This window comes from Podarcis liolepis (assembly GCF_965112155.1).
Source record: "Podarcis liolepis genome assembly, chromosome: 9".
NCBI classification, from domain to species: Eukaryota; Metazoa; Chordata; class Lepidosauria; order Squamata; family Lacertidae; genus Podarcis; species Podarcis liolepis.
Window position 1 is genome coordinate 55,513,050 of NC_139564.1, and position 20,497 is coordinate 55,533,546.

At 42.2% G+C, this 20,497-nt stretch overlaps 1 protein-coding gene across 2 annotated transcripts in view; it reads right to left on the minus strand.

Annotated features, from left to right (window-relative positions):
- Positions 1 to 486: 486 nt before the first annotated feature.
- SGCZ (sarcoglycan zeta) overlaps positions 487 to 20,497 on the minus strand; it is a 542,307-nt gene continuing 522,296 nt past the window's right edge. For both annotated transcript variants that reach the window (XM_083460104.1, XM_083460103.1), the window contains 2 exons: positions 11,189 to 11,312; positions 487 to 2,325 (listed from right to left, as the gene is read on the minus strand). In XM_083460104.1, coding sequence (XP_083316230.1) covers positions 2,125 to 2,325; positions 11,189 to 11,312 — 325 coding nt within the window. In that variant the 3' untranslated portion in view covers positions 487 to 2,124. The remainder of the gene's footprint in view (positions 2,326 to 11,188; positions 11,313 to 20,497) is intronic.

The following is a 20,497-nucleotide window of genomic DNA, read 5'->3' on the forward strand; positions in this document are numbered from 1 at the left end:
GAGCCAGCTACCTACGTGGCCAAGGGGAATTCCCTCAATGGCTGCCTGACCATGTGCGTTCTGTTTTACTGCCCTGGGATGGTGACCAAGCGTGAGGATCTGCAACAATCGCCCGCCCGGTGGAAGGGGTGAGTGACCATTTTGTGTTTTTATTTCGTGAACCGCCCTGTGATCTTTGGGTGAAGGGCAGTATACATTAATAATAATGATAATAAAGGGACCCCTGACCATTAGGTCCAGTCGTGGCCAATTCTGGGGTTGTGCTGCTCATCTCGCTTTATTGGCCGAGGGAGCCGGCGTACAGCTTCCGGCTCATGTGGCCAGCATGACTAAGCCGCTTCTGGCAAACCAGAGCAGCGCATGGAAACACCATTTACCTTCCTGCCAGAGCGGTACCTATTTATCTACTTGCACTTTGACGTGCTTTCGAACTGTTAGGTTGTCAGAAGCAGGGACCGAGCAACGGGAGCTCACCCCGTCGCAGGGATTTGAACCGCCAACCTTCTGATCGGCAAGTCCTAGGCTCTGTGGTTTAACCCACAGCGTCACCTGCGTCCCTTAATAATGATAATAATTATCCTGAAAACAAGCTAACCAAGTTCACAGAAAAAAAGTTGCCTGTCCCCTCCTCCATCCTTGAAGCCATATGCACCTTCACTCAAAATATGGAACTGGAGCTGCTGGGGTGGGGGCAGATAACAAATTGCCCCAAATTGGTCCAACAAGCAGTACCCCAGTGCCCCATTCCCACATGGTTCAGGAGGGTTTCCCTATCATTTGGAGATCCCTTTTAGGGGTGCATATGGCTGCCAGGGTGACCAAGGGCCAAACATTTCCCCCCATGAACTTTCTTAATTTATTTCAGAATCCTAATCATTATATTTTGAAATTGCACGGGAAGATCTGATAATAGCTCCTAACAAGAGAAAACGTCACCGCACTTTTTCACCATGATAGTAATTCCAATGCACTAAATTCAGATGGCTTTGTTTAGCTGCAACTATTATGCTCCAAACCTGCCACTGTTTTGGGGTTGTATAGTGCTTTTCTCTACTTCATTTCAATGGACGAAGCAGGTCTATAGGCATTTTCATGTGTGCGCATGCATTTCCTGTCTCCATTGTAATGGATGAGGAAACCCACACATGTGAGAACTCAGTGTACACCTCTGGGGCTCCAGTTCAAGGCATGGCTCTTTTTTCCATTATAAACTTCTATAACTTTAGAAAAATATTTATTTGGTCATCCATTTATCCATCACATCATCATGGGAATTTTTTCAGTGGTATATTCTCCCCCGACCCGGACCATTCGTTGACCCCCGAATGCTACTGTTTAAAGAAATTGCTTTGTATATAATCACTATGTAATCACTGAAGTGCTGAACAAAACTAAAATTGGGTCTTGTTTTCAACATGAATAGGTTATATTGCTAAGTGTGTCCAAAGAATTTTTCCTACAAAACCCCAGATGTAGGAGATAAACAGTAACAACGGATTGGCGATCGGGGATTCTGTCTCTTGCTGCTTAAAATGTGAATTGAATTTTAATTGTTTAGCAAAGCAAGCATCACACAATGCTCCAAAAGTTTTAAAAATCAGGGATAAAAGTTTACATCCAAAAGTGATGGGCATATGAAAATTGTGCTTTCAGACAGTAGAATTATTTATTATACCAATTCATCTCGCCTTTTGATTCTGGGAAAATTTGTATAGCATTATATCTATATCTATCTATATATATTTATGTATTTTATATATATATATATATTTATATATATGTGCAGATTCTCATTTACAGTTCCTGCAAAAATCTAAAACAATGTGCTTCACTTCATATATAGCAAAGGCACCTGTGTTATTCTCCCTTTTGGACAAAAGGTGATACTAAGATCCAGGTTTCCTGATGAAGACAACCGTTTTTGTTCCCCCTTCTTTCTTCCAGTCGTTTACGTCCACGAGCCAGACAAAAAGGCCACATTGTCTTCCTGCTTACACCGGAAGAGGATGCTCTGTGGGCTGTTTCGGAGCTTCATGATGGGACGAAGGAAACCGGGCAGAACTGTGAAGCAGAGGGACAGTAACAAAAAGGCTATTCTGGTGTGAGGAGGGGTCGGGAGTCTTTTCAGCTCCACAAGCAGATGTTGCTACTGGACTGACACGTGGAGCCTGCTCCTGCTGGGGAAAGGTAAAGTTTACCATTGGGACAAACGCAGAGCTCATAGATAGTCTGTCGAGCTGCTGATGAGCTCGGCGGGGAGGAGGAAGAGGAAAAAGTACCCACTGGTAGATTTCCTAATCGGATTGAGTCCGCGTTTAAAAATATCTAGGAGGAAAAGAGAAGAGAAAAAAAAAGAATGTAAAGCTCTTTTCATGGTGTATTGATTGCCCCCCCACCAAAAAAAGCTCAACAACTCAACAACAATCTTTTTTTTTTTTTAAATGCATTTTTATTGAAGTTATACACAAAAAACATATATATATGAAAATACAGAGAAAAAATTACAAAGAAAAAAAAGAAAAAAAAGAAAAACCACACATCCGAAAAAAGAAAGACACACAATCTGAACTTCCCTCCATCCTTTTTTTTTTTTTTTTTTTTAATTTTTTAAACTTTATTACAAGCACATAAAATTACACATACATAAAAGCAGACATATACACCTGAAAAAGAAAAAAAACGAACAAAGAAGAAAGAAAAAAGAAAACCAATCACACCCTTACACACATTTGACTTCCAATAACCTCAGCTTTGGATTAATTATTCTACATATATCATCTGCAGTTATTTTCATTCATCTTTCCACGTCGTAGGAGTTAAACATCATCTACTGTTAAATTATTAATTCCTAAATTAATCTCAAGGTAACTTAAAAATTTGGACCAATCCTCTGTCTTTTTGGGGTTGTCCCGCCTAATATATTGTGTAAGTTTCGCCAATTCCACATATTGATACAATTTCACCCGCCACTCTCTCATTGTTGGTATTTCGGGGGATTTCCATTTCTTTGCTATTAAAATCCTTGCAGCAGTAGTAGCATACTGAAAGAAGGTCTGATCTGATTTTTTTATTTCCTCCCCAATCATCCCTAAGAGGAAAGCTTCGGGGTTCTTGGGGAAATTATACTTCAAAATTTTCTTTAACTCCTCGTAAATTTGTCCCCAGAAACCTTTCACTTCCCCGCAGGTCCACCAAATATGAATAAAGGTCCCCACCTTATCTTTGCACCTCCAACAAGTATTATCTGCTGTTCTATACATTCTCCCTAATCTGGCCGGGGTCAGGTACCAACGGTACATCATCTTGTATAAATTCTCCCTTAAATCAGCACATGCCGTAAATCTCATGCCATTCTTCCACAAAGTTTGCCATTTGTCATAACCTAGCTCATATCCAAGGTCTTTATTCCATTTAGTCATTACCTCTTTGATCAGCACTTCCTTATTTTCATTTTCCAGCAGTTGCCTATACATTTTAGATAATAATTTATTGTTACTCTCAATAATCTCTACTTGGAATCTAGATTTATTTTCTCCCATGCCTATTCTCTTATGTTCCCTCCATAGTGCGTTAATTTGGTGTAAATGAAACCAGTCCTTGATTTTCTCTTTTAATTCATCCTGCTGTCTTAATTTCCACCCTTCTTCTGATTTAATTAGGAGATCTTCATACGTCCACCTTCTACCTGTCATGTTTACTTTCTTTATTTTGATGATGTCCACGGGTGAGAGCCACCAAGGGATACTTTGTTCTATCACGCTTTTCTTCCTATTCCAAACTTCTAAAAGTGGCCCTCTAACTGAATGGTTATAAAAACCTCTATGAATTTTATCTTTCTCCTGCCAGAGGTAGGCATGCCACCCAAATCTTAAATCAAATCCTTCTAGGTCTAGTAAATCAGTATCTTTCAGTGTGACCCATTCTTTAATCCAAAGTAAACATGCCGCCTCGTAATAGAGCCTTAAATTTGGTACACCAAAGCCCCCTCTTTCCCTAGAATCCATCAAATATTTAAGTTTCACCCTAGGTTTTTTCTCCTGCCAAATATATTTGGTCAAGGTCCTTTGCCAGTTTTTAAAGCAGGCGGTACCTTTTATGACTGGTAAGTTCTGGAACAGAAATAACAGCCTCGGGAGAATACACATCTTAATCGATGCCATCCTCCCCGTCCAGGATAGATTCAATCTACGCCAGGTGTCCATGTCTTTCTTCATTTCTTTCCATAGTTTATTATAATTATCTTCTACTAAGTTAATATTCTTTGGGGATAACCAGATTCCCAAATATTTCACTTTATTTACTACTTTAATGTCCACCTGTTGTTCCAACTGTGATCTCTCCTGTGCTGTTAAGTTCTTTATTAATATTTTGGTTTTCCCCCTATTTAACTTGAATCCGGATAATTTGCCGAACTCTTCCAAGAGTTCTACCGCTCTACTAATACTTTCAATTGGGTTCTCTAAGAAAAGGACCAGGTCATCAGCGTAGGCCTTTAGTTTGTATTCTTTCTCTCCAATTTTTAATCCCCTAATATTCGGGGTCGCTCTTATTTTGTTCGCGGCTGTTTCTAACACCAAAATAAACAGTAAAGGTGACAGAGGGCAACCCTGCCTTGTCCCTTTCATTATTGGAAAATATTTAGTCAGGTTGTTGTTAATAATCAGCCTAGCCTGCTGTTCTGTATAGATCGCCCTAATGGCCTTCAAGTAGGGGCCCCCTATTCCCACCTTATCCATATTTTGCAACAGAAATTCCCAGGAGACGCGATCGAAGGCTTTTTCTGCGTCAATGAAGATAAGGGCCGCTGGTACATCTGGTCTTGCCTCCAGGAACTCCATTATATCTAGTACGTGCCGGACATTGTCCCTCAATTGCCTCCCTGGGAGAAATCCCACTTGATCTCTGTGTATATATCTGTTTAGTAGATTCTTGAGTCTACTTGCCATGATGTCAGCGAAAACTTTATAATCACAATTTAAAAGTGAAATTGGCCTATAATTTTTTAAATCTGTCTTTTCGTTTTCTGTCTTGGGAATCAGCGTAATGTACGCCTCCTTCCAGGAACTAGGAATCCTCCCCTCTTGGAGAGTATTATTTATTACCTCTGTTAATACCGGCGCTAACAGATCTACCAATTTCTTGTAATATTTTGCTGGCAGGCCGTCCGGACCTGGGGACTTCCCGTTCTTCATCTTATTAATAGCATCCCTGACCTCCTTTACAGACACCGCTTTGTTTAGTTGTATACAGTCCTCTTCTGTAAAAAATTTTCTTTCTTCTTGATCCAGGTAGTTTTTTACTTCTACACTACTCTCTTCTCCTTTTTCATACAACTTTTCAAAAAAAGCAACAAATCTGCGTTCAATTTCACTCGGGTCTTCTATCACCCTCTCATCTACAATAAGTTTATTAATCGTATTTTGTTTCTTTCTTTTCCTGAGCTGCCATGCAAGCAGCTTCCCCATTTTATTAGCCGACTCGAAATATTTCTGTCTTGTAAATTTGATTTTTTGTTCTATCTCCTGGTTCAGAATAGCTGAGTATTGGGACTGCAATACCTTCACCGCTTGGCTGATCGTTTCATCTGTTGGATTTAAGGCCAGTTTCCTTTCACAATCTTTTAATTGGGTCAAAATATTGTCCTTCTTTTTCTCCCTTAACTTCTTTCTATAACTATTTTGCTGTATCAAAAAGCCCCTTAGGACTGCCTTACCGGCATCCCATACCAACTCTATTGGGGTATCTCTACTCAGATTTATCGCCAGGTACTCTCTCAGAGTTTTTTTGGCCATATCTAGTACTTCCTCATTCTCAAATAGATATTCATTCATCCTCCACCTGGGTTGCCCTTTCAATTCATTTTTAATTTCCAAGACCAAAGGGCAGTGATCTGACAGGGTCCTGGGTAGTATCTCACATCTCTTAACTCTCCATACCATCGCCCTAGTCACCCATATCTGATCGATCCTGCCCCAACTTTTGTGAGGCTCTGAATAGTGAGTGAACTGTTTAGTGGTGGGATTTCGGTGCCTCCAGATATCAATTAGATCTAAATTTTCCACTAACTCATTGAAAGCGTTGGGGAGCTTCCCCCTGTTTACGTTCCTCTGGTTCTCACTTCTGTCCATGCTTGGTGTTGGTACCCCGTTCCAATCTCCCAATAGAATTAACTTATAAGGATCCAATTCCAGCAGCAAACTTTCAAGTTTTTCAAAGAACTCTGCTCTATTTGAGTTCGGTGCATATACCGACACTACATTGATTCTTTCCCCTCGAAAATTTAATTGAATACCTAATATTCTCCCTTCCTCATCTTTACAAATTTGTATTGGTTCCCACCTTTCTTTGGCGTATATTACCACTCCTCTTTTTTTGTTTACTTCCGAATTTACAAATTCTACTCCCAACTTTTTGTTCACCAAAATATGTCTATGCCTCTTTGCAATATGAGTTTCCTGAACACAGATTACGTCATATTTCTTATTTCTCAAAGCTTTTTGAATTTTATTTCTTTTAATTTTCTCATTCAACCCATTCACGTTCCACGATAAAAATTTTAAAGTGTCCAGTGTTATCTTAGTTCTCCGACTACTCTATCTCAGGTCAAAACTCTGATTAGAATCTAGCGCCTTTGTTTCCTGAGAGCCCCTCCTCCTCAGCCGCCCCTTCTCCCACTGCGGCATCCTCCTCTTCATCTCCTGAGATTGACCCCCTCTTTCCTTGGTCTTTCGCGCTCTCCTCCCCCTCCTCTTCCTTCTCCCGACCGTTCCCCTTCGTTTCTTCCCTATCTCGCAGTCTATACTCTGTCCTTCCCAGCTCTCTTTCATATCTTCTCAGGAACTTCTCTGTTTCCTGTATGTCCGTCAGTTTAAATTTCTTGTCTTTGTAGAAGAAGGTGATCCCCTCGGGGAACTCCCACCTAAATTGTATTCCATTCCTCCTTAAAGCCGCGACCACTTGTCTATAGCCCTCTCTTTTTCGTAATAGTCTAATTGGGATTTCTTTGTAGATAATGATGGGCCTACCTTCAATTCTGAGTTTATTACGATAGCTCGTCCTTAGAATTAGATTTCTCATTTCTAAGGAGTTAAATATCACCAGACAGTCTCCCAAAAAATTTATTAGGTTTTAAATGTTGTGGTCTAGACATTCTAAATACGTTATCTATTGTTAGTGCTATCTCTTCTCCTTTTGATAAGTATCAAATATCTCCTTCCATTACGTATTTGATTTTCAATCTATAGTCTTAAATTCACTCGCTGGTCGTATTGTTCTAACCCCGTCAATTCACTTTAAGCATTTATTCCAATATATTTCCAAAATTTACTCCAATTTTTCAGAAATTTCTGTTCATCCTGATCTCTTATTTTACCTGTTAGTTTGTCAAGCTCAGCATAGTTTACCATTCTAATCTGCCAGTCCTTTATGTTGGGGATGGTTTCCACTTTCCAATATTGTGCCAACATAATTCTCGCTGCTGTGGTGGCGTAGAGGAATATCGTCCTATCTTCCTTTTTAATTTCTTTATCCATCATTCCCAACAGGAAGGCTTCAGGCCTCTTGGGAAAGGTATACTTAAATATTTTTTTAAGTTCATTATAAATTAATTCCCAAAAGCCTTTCACCTTTTTACATGTCCACCATAAATGATATAGGTCCCTCCACCTCGCCACATTTCCAGCATCTCTTATCCTTTAATCTATACATTTTGGCCAATTTCACAGGGGTGTGGTACCATCTATATAGCATCTTCCAGATATTTTCTCTCAATGCCATACATGCTGTGAACTTTATGTTACAATTCCAAACTTCTATCCACCTTTCAAAATCAATGTTATAACCAAAGTCAATTGCCCATTTAATCATTGCCTCCTTCAACTCAACAACAATCTAATGGGTAGGTCACTGCCAGTTTTTTATAATGGGTGTAGATTGCAGTCTCTTGGGAGCTGGACATGCCTGGTGTATATGATAGATGTCTCCCTATCATATGTGGATCGTGCCATTTTGGCTGCAAAAGCAACCACACTAACCTACGGATATCAGGCATAGAGGGAATGATAAATACATGGGGCCTGGTTGAACATTCTCTGTCCGCTAGCACAGGAGTTGTTTAAAGGTTGTGCAACAAAGGAAACCCAGCCAATACAGTGGACACTTGGTTTGTGAATGTGATCTGTGCGGGTTGCGATTCGATGCGTCTGCACAAAGCACAATTTAGCGCTTCTGTGTATGCATGACTGCTGAAACTTGGAAGTAACCCGTTCCAGTACTTCCGGGTTTTGGCAGTCCGCAACCTGAAAAAACGTAAGCTGAAGCATCTGTAGCCTCAGGTCTGACTGCAGTTGCACAGCAGCTGACTCGTGTTGTGGAGGGAGACAAAGGAAAGGGAGCAGCTTCTTTCCTCTTGTGCCAGCATTGCTACGCCTATGACTGCCACGTGACAGGGAAGGGAAAGGGGGGACAGTGAAGCTTTGAAAATCAAACCAATGTCTTTTTGGAGAAAGCTGTATCAATTCCAAGGTAATTATTGGAAGCTGCCCAGAGTGGCTCAGGAAACCCAGCCAGATGGGCAGGGTATATAATAATAATAAGTATTATTAGCATTAATTTGAGGACAGCATTGGGGGACTCACCCATTTCCAGTAAGGATAAATTGGATGCAGTTTGCTATGGAGTATGGCAGGAATTCACTTCTTTTTATAACTTACCTCTAGGGTTACCACAGATATGAGCAAAAAGCTCACGTCCAATTGGCATATGGAGCTCCCATTGGCCAGGCAAGCATCCTGAAATGGCTGGCTGCTCACTGGCAGAAGGTCCAATGGAGGGCTGTAGACTGACAGCCCTCAGAACCAACAGAATGGCTTTTACTGTTACAACTGCTGTTAGCTTTTTTACTGATGCTTTTTACGATCTTCAGAGTGGCAACAATGGTGTAAAAGCATGACAGCAGTATTTTAAAAGCTCTTGAGCTTAAATACTGATACAAGGCTGAGGCTTTAAGTATTTCCTGCATTATAGCAGCTGCCGAGGGACACATTAGTGTGACTCAAGCTCAAGCCTATGGAAAGCAATGGGACTCCATGACAGTGTAATGGCTACCTATAAAGTACTTCTTGGAGCAATTCAAACCATCGTTATTTTCATGCCATGTGTGGTTTGGGCCGATAGTCAAATATGGATATAAAACTGAAAGCTGGGATATAATAGCATGCAAGTCATCAAAGTTTTCAAAGCACCTTTTAACACTTCTTCCTTTTGGTGATCTTAACTGTGGCCTGTTTATCAGCACTGCTAAGTGGAAGGAGCAGGTAAGCTAAGCATTTTTCATCACTAATGTAGCAATTATATTTGTACGTTAGTGTATCAAAATAATGAAGTTTGAAAAGAGCCGTGAAAGTGAAAAAGAACTGTATAATTCACAGCACACTGAAATATTTAGAATTTGCTGTTCATTTAAATATCCCCTAGTCATCAGTGCCACATAGGAAAGGAAGCATGATGTTTGTGCAATATTCAGTCATTTATTATGACAGCTGTGCATGACTTGTGACCTGCAAAGCTGAATGTGGACCATCAGGCATTTGCTGCCTGTATTCTGCCAACGTCTGCCTCCTGCTTTCCCAACAGTGCCTCCTTTGCAGACAACAAAATTGCTTCCCCTTGAAAAGTCACAAACATGGCCATCATGCCGGGAATAGCTCTGAGACATGCCACACAAGACAGAAGCGACAGAAGGAGCAACATGGATTGGTAGGGCTGGGTTATGATTGGGAAGGACTCCTCAGTAGGAATGCCTTGACCAACGTGGAATTTCTGAGGTGAGGTTGATGACTCCAGTGCTGCTCACATCCACTCTTAAATCACTCCTATACTATTTTAACAGCCACAGCTTCACCTAAAGAATTCTGGGGCTGTTAAGGACGCTGAAAGGTCTTAGGACATCATAGAGCTACTTGGACCCTGTCCACCTGACTGGGTTGTCTCAGCCCATTGGGAAAAGCCACGACTGTCAACGTGGTAGCAGAGTGTTTTAAATGTATGATGTGGATATGATCACTATCGATGCATACTGTATACCGTATTTTTCGCCCCATAGGACGCACCTAGTTTTTTTGGGGGGAAATAAAGGGGAAATTTTTTTATTTCCCCCCAGGTGCGCTGCGCTAATCCTGAAGCTTGGGGCGTGCGGAGCTCAGCACGCCCCAAGCTTCTGGGTGCCGGCAAGCAGTTCACTAGCCATGGGAGAGCCGCGAAGCTCTCCCAGGGCTAGCGGACCGCTGCGCTAATCCCGAAGCTTGGGGCTTGCGGAGCTCAGCGCGCCCCAAGCTTCTGGGTGCCGGCAAGCAGTTCACTAGCCCTGGAAGAGCCGCGCGGCTCTCCCAGGGCTAGCGGACCGCTGCGCTAATCCCGAAGCTTGGGGCTTGCGGAGCTCAGCGCGCCCCAAGCTTCTGGGTGCTGGCAAGCTCTCCGCTAGCCCTGGGAGAGCTGGTTCTCCCACAGCTAGCAGATAGCTTCCTGAAGCCTGGAGAGCGAGAGGGGTCGGTGCGCACAGAACCCCCTCGCTCTCCAGGCTTCAGTGAAAGCTTGCATTTGCCCCTTAGGACGCACACACATTTCCCCTTCATTTTTGGAGGGGGAAAAGTGCGTCTTATAGGGCGAAAAATACGGTACATTGGGAATGGAGGTACAAATCTCATGTAATGTGTCATTGAGCTGTGTATATGCCCTTTTAAATCACATCTCTTTCCTGACTTAATAATTTAATGCATTTCTAGACCACCTCTCCACCATAATGGCTCACAAGGTGGTTTGCAATTAAAAAACAAATGAAAATGGAAGCAATTCAATTCTGAAAAGGAAATCCAGTAATTAAACCATGACTGTTTAACTTTGGGTATCTTCTGATGGTAAAAGGAAGGGATGTCAGCCACCTGCATGGTCTCTTCCAGAGTCAACTAGGAAAGCTTGCTTGTAATATCTGAAGCTTTTCTCTGTGTTTGAGCCACATTTGCCATAAATTGTATTGACAACCTTGAGCTGCACTGTTAAATGCTACGATTCCCGATGTAATCTTTTCATGCTGACACAAGTATGTGGTAGGGATGATCTGGCTAACAGAGCACCATTTGAGTTGTGTTTCCTACATCTGTGTTTTGTGTCATGGTGCTCCTATCAGACTTACCTCCCCTTCTGTGGACTGCAAGTGTAGTTCTTTTCTACAGGTAGCTTTTAAGTCCCCTGCAGCTGCACTCACTTGTATTCCCTTGGGAGCTTCCATTATCAAAGATCTAGTTGGCGATTCGAGCCTGAAAGTGTGTTTTTGAAAAAAGGAGAGAGAGAGGGAAAGGGGGGAAAGTCTTAAATGTTTATGCTTTGCACATATCACCCAACAGCATAGGTAAAATCTTTTCCCTAAGACAATGTAAAAATAAAACTTCCACTGACTCCCCTGCTTTTTGGAAAAATTCATTTTCGAGATGAAAAATGTCAGTTCTTACAATATTCATATTCCTTTAGATCTCAGTTCAGAGCTGTTTTTGGAACACATGGCATTTACTTCTGGAACCACATATTTCTATATGCACATAAATACACGTACATGCATACACCTCTTAGTGAATGTTTGTGTTATAGATAACAAATTATTACATTGAAAAGGGGTTATTGTCTCATGTAAGAGCCTGGTTTTATGATCACCAGGTGGTGGGTTGCTTTCTGTTTGTGCCAAGGAGGCGAGGAGTGATAGCACACGACAAATCTACATTCAAATATTTGTACTGCATCTTTGCAAAGTTAATTCTACCACCCTACCCCAGAAGTGCTAATGATTTATGCCTGCAGCCTATCATATGATTGTTTCACTGTCACCATGACTGGTGGCTATCATGCTAGGAGGGTCTTAAATATGTGATTCTGTAAAAGAAGGCAAATGAAAACCATCAACAAACAATATGTACAGCCTGAAGTCTGACAATATGGCTTTAGCTTCCTACAGCCGGTGGTGGCCTGTCAATCAAGACTTTGTATGGATTCACATCGTGCATTATTTGCATGATCATTACAATTCTTCCACCATGACTGGAAGCTCAGAATTTACAGTTTATTGCTCTTTATTTTTTTCTGAGGAGTTCAGAGAGGCTCTGAAATGGTCTTCCATCCAGTTAGTTTACAAAGCTAGACTTGCACACCTTCTGCAAGGGATCATGTGATGCATGTGGTTTTGTTAACTGACAGCAGGACTCACCTGCAGACGTCAAGCTCAGAATTTGTAACTGCTTTGATGTTTTGTCTGCTCTTTGTGAACTTTCCCCTTAGCTTAAGAACATGAGCATTAGATCAAAAAACCTCCAGCCCTGCTGGATCAAGTCAAAGGCCTATCTAGTTCAGCATGCTGTTTTCACAGTGCACAACTGTGCGAAGGCTGCAAGCAGGCTTGGTTGAATCTATGTTGTGAGGTGCATATGAAAAGCTCTCTCACCTTATGAAGTTGACACATAAGAAGCTTCTCATATGTTCATCTCACATGAAAATGTTCATATCTACATCTATCCGTAAGCAAATTTCAAGTAACTGGGCTACATGTTTCTGCAAGGCCTTTGCACTTCGATAAAACCTATAGCCATTTTTTCCTCTTCAAATTCAGCAATATGACCTTCTTAACTTCATTTTTATGCATAATCAGCACAGTCAGAAAAATAACAATCCAAATTCAGTGTCTTGCCCCCAGAACAAATTTTGCTGCCTCATTATCTACCGGTGGGACTCTCCCCCCGGCCCAGGTTTTATTTTATTAATTTTGTTTTAGATATTTCTATGCTGCCCTTCAGTAAGAATTCACAGGGTGGTTTATAGAAGAAGAAAGTACCATCTCCCAGTTCTCAGACTACCAGTGAACATAACTGTCAGGGGTTTAGGAGCAGAGGCACGGGCAAGGGAGGAAACAGAGAGCGAAGGGGAGGAGGCAGAAGAAAAGATGAGTGATGACGACGACCCGAGATCTCCTAGTCTTTCCAGTGAATCAGAGGATTCACAGAAAGGAGCACCAGTGGCCAGGGCAAGGGGGGAGTCTAGGGGGGCCCCCCAGGAAGATAGAGCCAGAGGGGACTCAGGGGGGAGCAGCTGGAAATCGGGACCAGCGTCACCGCCAGGAAGCAGGGAAGAGGAAGGGAGCCAGGGGGGAAGCGCTGGCAGCTCACCACAGGAGGGAGGGCATGAGTCAGGAGTGGCCACACCTCCATCGGGGAGCGAAGAAACGGTTAAGAGGAAAGTGGAAGGTTGGGCGCGCGCGCCAAGTTCAAATGCAGAGGAAGGCGGCGCAGTAAGCAGCCCCGAAAGGGAACCAGGTCCTAAAGCCCGGCGCAAGGAGGCAGGAGGGTCCGGGTCAGCGTCAGAAGAATCCCGGAAGGAAGAAGCCCCGGGGGGTAGAGGGACCCAGAGGAGGACAGTCAGGCGGAAAAGGTGGAGCAAGGCTAGGATATTAAGTTGGTGCACACGGGGCGGAGACTCAGACGGAGCTTCGCCGACCTAGCTACTAGGCGTAGAGTTGCGCGCAGCAGCGTGAGAATGGAAACTGTAATTCAATAAAGACTTTTACTTAATGATCGCTGGCTAGCGTGATCCTCCGTGAGCTAGGATCTTCAAGCAGCTCTGACAATAACAAATAAATAAAACAAATAAATGGTGGACAATAAGAGAATGCAGGAACTACAACGGCAGTGAGACCTTAAAAGCCAGATAAAAACAAATAGCGTGAGTTAAATTGTGTCTAAAAGGCCTAGGAAAACAGAAATGTTTTTTCCTGAAACCAAAAGAACAGCAAAGTATTAATCAGTTAGGCCATTCTGGTGAGAGCATTCTAAAATTTTGAGACAAACAAGAATTTCACTGCTCATATTTTGTTTTGAAACAACCATTACGAGTCCCCAAAACTGGTTTCCAGGTCTTGATATGGAAAAACTAATAATCTCAAGCCAAAAGTGAAGTACTTTCAAATCTATTGGTTTCACATGTAACCCCTCTCATTAAAATCAGTGGAACTTCAGAAATATTTGTTATATGCTTTCTAAAAGTGCAGCATTTTCCATGGAGCTACTACAGCATTCTCTTTTAGGTATCCTTGTCTCTAAAGAAAAGGGCATGGTTTAAATTCCAGGAAAGTTCTCTTTTGAACAGTCTGAGAATCTGCTTTCCTTTCAGAGAATAAATTCCTTGTCATAATGATACTTACTTCACTGCTACCAATGCAGTGTTTTATTCCCAGCCCTCCCTTAGGCAACAGGAAGGTATGCAACTATATGATAAAATGGGCTAAAAATTCTACATGCTGCTCTACTGTACAGGAAATTTAAAATAAGTGTGGTTTGATTTTTTTTTAAAAAAACACTACTTGCCGTGGAGGCAAAATAGCTTCTCTGTAAAAAGATTTCATTTCAGACACCACCACTAAGTTAAAAGCATGGTTAAAAATAATGGGCACCATCTACCCAAAGTTAAGGACATTTAAGATCCTTTGGTTGCAGACAAAGAGACGTTAAAAGGTGCTTAACCTTGCCCCTGAAACCACAGGGACTGGAAAGCACTTAAATTTGATGGGGACATGCCTGGAATATATACCACAATCCTAAACTTGCTGTAAGAGACTAAGGTTTCTTATCGCCTATTGTGTCAACACAATGAACCAGTATAAATGTTTACCACTAGGAACTTTCATTGGTTGTGGATCAGGAGAAAAGAGTTGCAGCTGCACCTTCAAAGAAACCTCTCTGAGGTTTGCTAATCATATTCCACTTGCCTTCCTAGGCCTACTTGAGAGAAGCGTGTGTGTATGCACAGGAGCACAAGTCAAACCACCCTATGATCAAGTAAAATGTCACCAACAACCACTGCTAAATTTCTAGAAAAAGAGGTGCAGAACTCACCATGAACGTCTCCCTTGTTCTCTTATAATGGCAATGGTGCCCACCTGAGAGCCGGAACTCAGTCCCACGAGTTCCAGCTGAAAAAAAAGCCCAGCTGATGAGGAAAACTAAAATGGTACTTGGAACTGAGCGACTTCAACTCAAGCCAGGAGTCTCAAGAGGCAGAAGACAATTGATCTAAGATGGTTACTCAGCATTCAAAAGCAAGTTAAGAAGACTTGGCCATAATTATCCAGAAAGAGAATGGAGGTACTTTCATGTTATTTTTGCTCTTATAGCCTTAGAACTGAATTAAAAGGAGCTATATCACTAGCATGATGTGATAAGGGTTTGGAAATTTAGGAAGTGGAGTTTTACTTTGCTGGACAATCCTGCTTTGCCTGAACCTACAAGGCAACTATACCCAGATTCTATGTTTCAGTATGGTGGGGTTCAAAGATTCTGCTAGCTTGCATGCAGGTGAGTTAGGGAATCTGCCCAGTTCAAAGAGTTCTGAGGTTTCAGGTGGTGGGACCAGCAACTCTCCACAACTGACAAGCCAGCAAAGGGGTCAGTGGGGTCAGTAAGATTCCTTAACAAAGAGGGGGAGGTTGCTCTACCTCTGGCACTATAAAGAGATGGAGGTGGCGGTGAATACTTTCATATCTCTGGGTAAAGCATAAATGTCCCAAAACATAGGAAAAGGAGTCTCAGTGGCAGCTACATAGGATGTAGATTGGCCCTGGTTTGGGTTCATTATTGCAAAAAGAAAAAAGGTAGCATAAAAAATGAACACTCAAAGGGAAAGACGAGGGCATGAGTAAGTCATTCATTTTCAAGCTTTGGGTATCTAATGAATGGGGAAAGGTGTTTCACTTTCCCTCATTTCTTGCATTTCTCCTGCAACACCTGGTCCCCTCCCCTCCATGAAACTGGGTTTCTTGGATATGGATTTCTCAGATGCAGCTAGTGGGAAAGCAGCTATGGTCAAGGCATGCAGGGGAGAATCAATGGGGAGGAATCAGGGTAAAGCAAACATCCCCAACTGCTGCCTCTCCCCTCCAAATTGCACTGCCTCTCCCATGCATCTTTTCAACTGTTTGGCTCTTAAACCAGGAAAGATCATTACAGCCCCAGCTCCAATTCAGAAATACGGCAGTATCAAATTTATGACTTAACTTCATATTATTTCATGCAGAGCATGTCAGTTACCTTATTATCAATCCTAAAGCTCTCATTAAGTCCTAGACATCTCCTAGCTAGACTCTAATTGAATGGAACATTCCATTATTTTTAGCATAGCTAGTTTTCGTTATTCTACCAGGAATCATAGAAAATAATTGACTACTTTGATGTTAACAAGTCTAGAAAGATAGGTGAAGTGTGTGCGCATTAAGCAATAGTGTCTGGAGTTACAATGTAGTTTGTTGCCAAGGCGGGAGTGAAATCTAAAGATAAAATGACATCTCAAGAGCCTTTGAAAATGTCGTTGTTATGTATTGTAAGTTAAGGAGAGGTTTTGTAGTGATAACACTGGGGTGGGGAGAGATCAGAGGAGAAAGGTAGAAGAATTAAATGAAGGGCAGTTTGAAAACTTGTGACACATAGAACAGATGTGTTATATATGAATAGAAGCAGAATCAATTGTTTGAAGAGGAACCAGGGGAGGAGAGGAAGAAGACCACGGTGACCTGCAACAAATCCTTCATGCACAGAGAACCTACATTGGAGGGGGTTGAATAAGATGCTCTCCTGGGAACAATGCCACCCAGAACAGGGATACTGCCACATCATTCTCCATTATCTATGTATGTTGGTGTTCTGAGTGACCTCTTGTTGTTTCAAAAGTGGAATGGATGTACTGGGAATTATCCACTGTGCTGATTTTTTTATTTCAGAATTTTGAGCATAGCACTGGGCATGTGCACTTTGCTACATCCTCCAGTTATTACATGTTTTTCCTCTCTTCTGCATCAGTGCATGATCCCCCTGTTACTCTGCACATGGGGTACATGAGTGGGTGACAGGGGTGAGATAGGGATGCAGGGACCAGTAACATCTGCATGCCATGGGTGTGAGAGAAGGCTTCACTGAATGGAGGTCGAATACATAGGAGAACCAGGAGTTTATTTTATTTATTTTTAATACTAATAAAAATAATCTGTAAACCTTATTGGCCTGGGGAAAGTGTGGGGCTTTTTTGCCTACACGATACTGTGCTAATCCTAGATTGGCCTGACTGGTGTCAGTTTAAATAGATGGTTGTAAATGACAGTGTAGTATGGGGATGGATTTAACAGCAAACAGAGGTTAGGGTAACAGCGGCTTACTACTTTGGACCCTCAGAGCTATAGGGGGAGAAGTGATCCCTTCCAAGGTTTGTTTGGATGACACACCTAAAGCTATGATCACTGGCAGAGGAACGGTAGGGTGGGTAGGGTGCCATTGCAGTGGCCCCTCCACGCACTGGGCGTCATGCCCCCACAGGTGGTGCGCTGTGCCCCCAGGATGCGCGCCATACCCCTGCGGGCAGCCTGCCACACCCCCGGGATGCATGTCATGCCCCTGGGGGGTGCCAGCAATGCACCCACCTGCTCTCCGCCCCCGGTAGCAGAGCATGCAGCTTCGCCACTGGCTGTGATCTGGAAGGACTTGTCTCAGCCCTGGACTGGACAGGTGAGGTCTGCAGGGTTGGAAACAAATGATACAGTACCTCTGGCCCAGAGTCAGGAACAAGTTGTCCAGATAATTTGGCATTTTGAGAGGAGGGGGGGGGGTGGGCAGACATCTCCTGCTCTTGCCTAATCTCACACTGTTCAGTTTTCCACAGATCTCTTGATTAATAAATGAAGCAAACTTTTAAAACATACGAAATAACAAAGTAAACTGCATTCCTTTTTAATGAATGAAATTGCATTCAAAAGTTATACAAGGGCAGATAATTTTCCCTTGCAATTCTAATGTGTGGATCCAGGGTTTTCCTGTGCCTGTCATATTTCAAGATAGTCAAGGAATGTTTGTGACCAAAGTCCTATCTACAAATCTTCTCGATCCACCAGGTCCCATTTCCTATGGATAATGAAGAAGCTGATCGCCAAAGAATTGATGCTTTTGAATTATGGTGCCGAGAGTCCCATGGACTGCAAGAAGATCAAACCTATCGATTCTGAAGGAAATCAGCCCTCAGTGCTCACTTGAAGGACAGATCCTGAAGTGGAGGCGCCAATATTTTGGCTTCCTCATGAGAAGAGAAGACTCCCTGGAAAAGACCCTGATGTTGGGAAAGATTGAGGGCCCAAGGAGAAGGGGATGACAGAGGACGAGATGGTTGGATAGTGTTCTCGAAGCTACCAGCATGAGTTTGACCAAACTGTGGGAGGCAGTGGAAGACAGGAGTGCCTGGTGTGCTCTGGTCCATGGGGTCACGAAGAGTCGAACACGACTAAACAACAAACAACATGCCTCTCTAATAGGAATATTAGCTGTAGGACCCAGATGCCTTATTCTCTAGCAACCATGAGAGTTTGGTTGAGTTGCTTCCTGAGGACAGGGATTTCAGCTATCATTTCCAAAGGAGTAAAGTGACTCCAAGGGCCACCAAAGCTCTGCAAAGTTTCTAATTATGGCCTGCCTCTATGGAACCTCAGGGATGTGAATACAGCCTTCCAGGCCTCAGGCCTCTTCCAGGATCAACCCTCCTTTACAGCCCCATGCTCCATTGGCCCTGAGTTGCATCCCACTTGAGTGTTTTTGTCTGGTTACAGCATGTCATGGTCACAATGCGGTGAAATCAAAATTAGTTGGTCCACTTACTTTTGCCTCTGGCCTCACCTACTGCTAAGCCTATAGTGCTCAGGCTGAAAAAGGTTCCCTGCCCCTCCTCTATGGTTTTAGCTGATCTTAGGCCACCTGGGCACCACCTGGCCACTTACCTGCCTCTAAACCATCAGCCCCGACAGACACTTCCTGTTCGGTGCACTGCTCTCGGTGCTGCTGTTGCTGCGTATGTTGCCATTTACAAGCTCCCTTATTCACATTAACATACAAAAGCACAAATGCACCAAGATCTACCCTATATAATTTATGTTGATGGCTGCTTTGTGAGGCTTCCTCCTGCACTGAAAGTAGATCACATTAACATGTGCCTTCATAGCTTCAAATCAAATCTTTTAAAGTTCTGTATCTGTTTAAGGGCAGCGGGGGGAAATTGCGTTTGGCCTCTTTGTGGCTCAAGCTTTTAATGAAAGGATGTCCTGCTATGTTAGTGCTTTTCTCTTACTCCCTCTGTCTTTTTCGAGAACTGCTCCTGCTGATGCCATGCGGTTGCAGCTTTGTAGAAAACACAAAACTATTGTGCAGGATTTGTGGGTCTTCAATACAGATCAGAATTAAAAGGGGATCCCACTATCCTTGTCGGCTCCTTGTCGCTTGATCAATTTTCCATCTCATTATGCCCAGTGTTGGCTTTCAGGATTAGCTTATAGTCAATCTTACTGTAGCCTTGATGACAAAAGGGGGAAGGAAGCTATTAAATTTGATTTTTGAGTTCTCCCCAGAGGTGCAGGACAACAACAAAGCAATTTGCCCCCCTTATTAAGAAGTTGATTGAGGGCATAGATTTCTGCAGATAACCACAGTGGTCTTTGATTGTGTATAGAAGCTGTTTGTTTCTTAATGACTACCTGGACAAACTGTGTTGCTGTCATATTTAAAATAAATATTTTGGGTTTTATACTCTCCTTAGTTTAGCTGGGCTCTTTCGGACAAAACATGGCAACTGGAGTCTGACAAATAAATTATACAGGTGTAATTCAGTTATACAGATGTAATTCATTTTACTGTTTGTAAAATATGGTCCTTTTATCCTGCTTGTTCCTTCTAATGAGTCTCAGGTTCAGCTAAGCTTTCTTGGGCCAGGGATCATGTAACAGGGTTTATAAACTCTCAAAAATGGCTACAGGCAGCAAAATCTTGCTAGCAAAAGATTAACTTGGGTAGATTTTATCTTGTCTGAGCTGAATGGTTGACTAGCAAGGGAATTTAAAAATGATTTAGAAGGAACAAAATGTAAACATCCCAAACTATGGGGGAATGTTCAGAGTATGAGAACCTTGTTCATAAATGTTTAGAATATGATTTTTATTTTTCAGATTAGATTTGGTCATTGATACTGCTATCATTTATCAAGGCAGCTGAATTAATTTCCTAAATCTGAAAAATGCTTAAGAATAAGAATAAAGTTATTTATGTGGATAATAAAAAAATACCTGTTTAAACAAAGTTTTACACATGGAAGTTGCAATCCAAACCTACTTATCTAGGAGTAAACACCAGTGAACTCTATGGAACACATACAGGGCTGTACTGTAAACCTCTCAAAAATTTTAAATTTTATATTATTAAATGTACTAGATATAACATTATGCAAGTAAAATAAGACAAACAGATTTGTTTGTTTAAAAAACCATTTCAATATAACCTCATGATGGAGAGGCTCAAAAGTGAGGTGCAAAAAGGGATGCAAAATTAATAGGGCTCAACTGAAATTGATCCAAAAAGATTTCTTTCTTTCAAGCTCCTCCTGAACTGTTGGA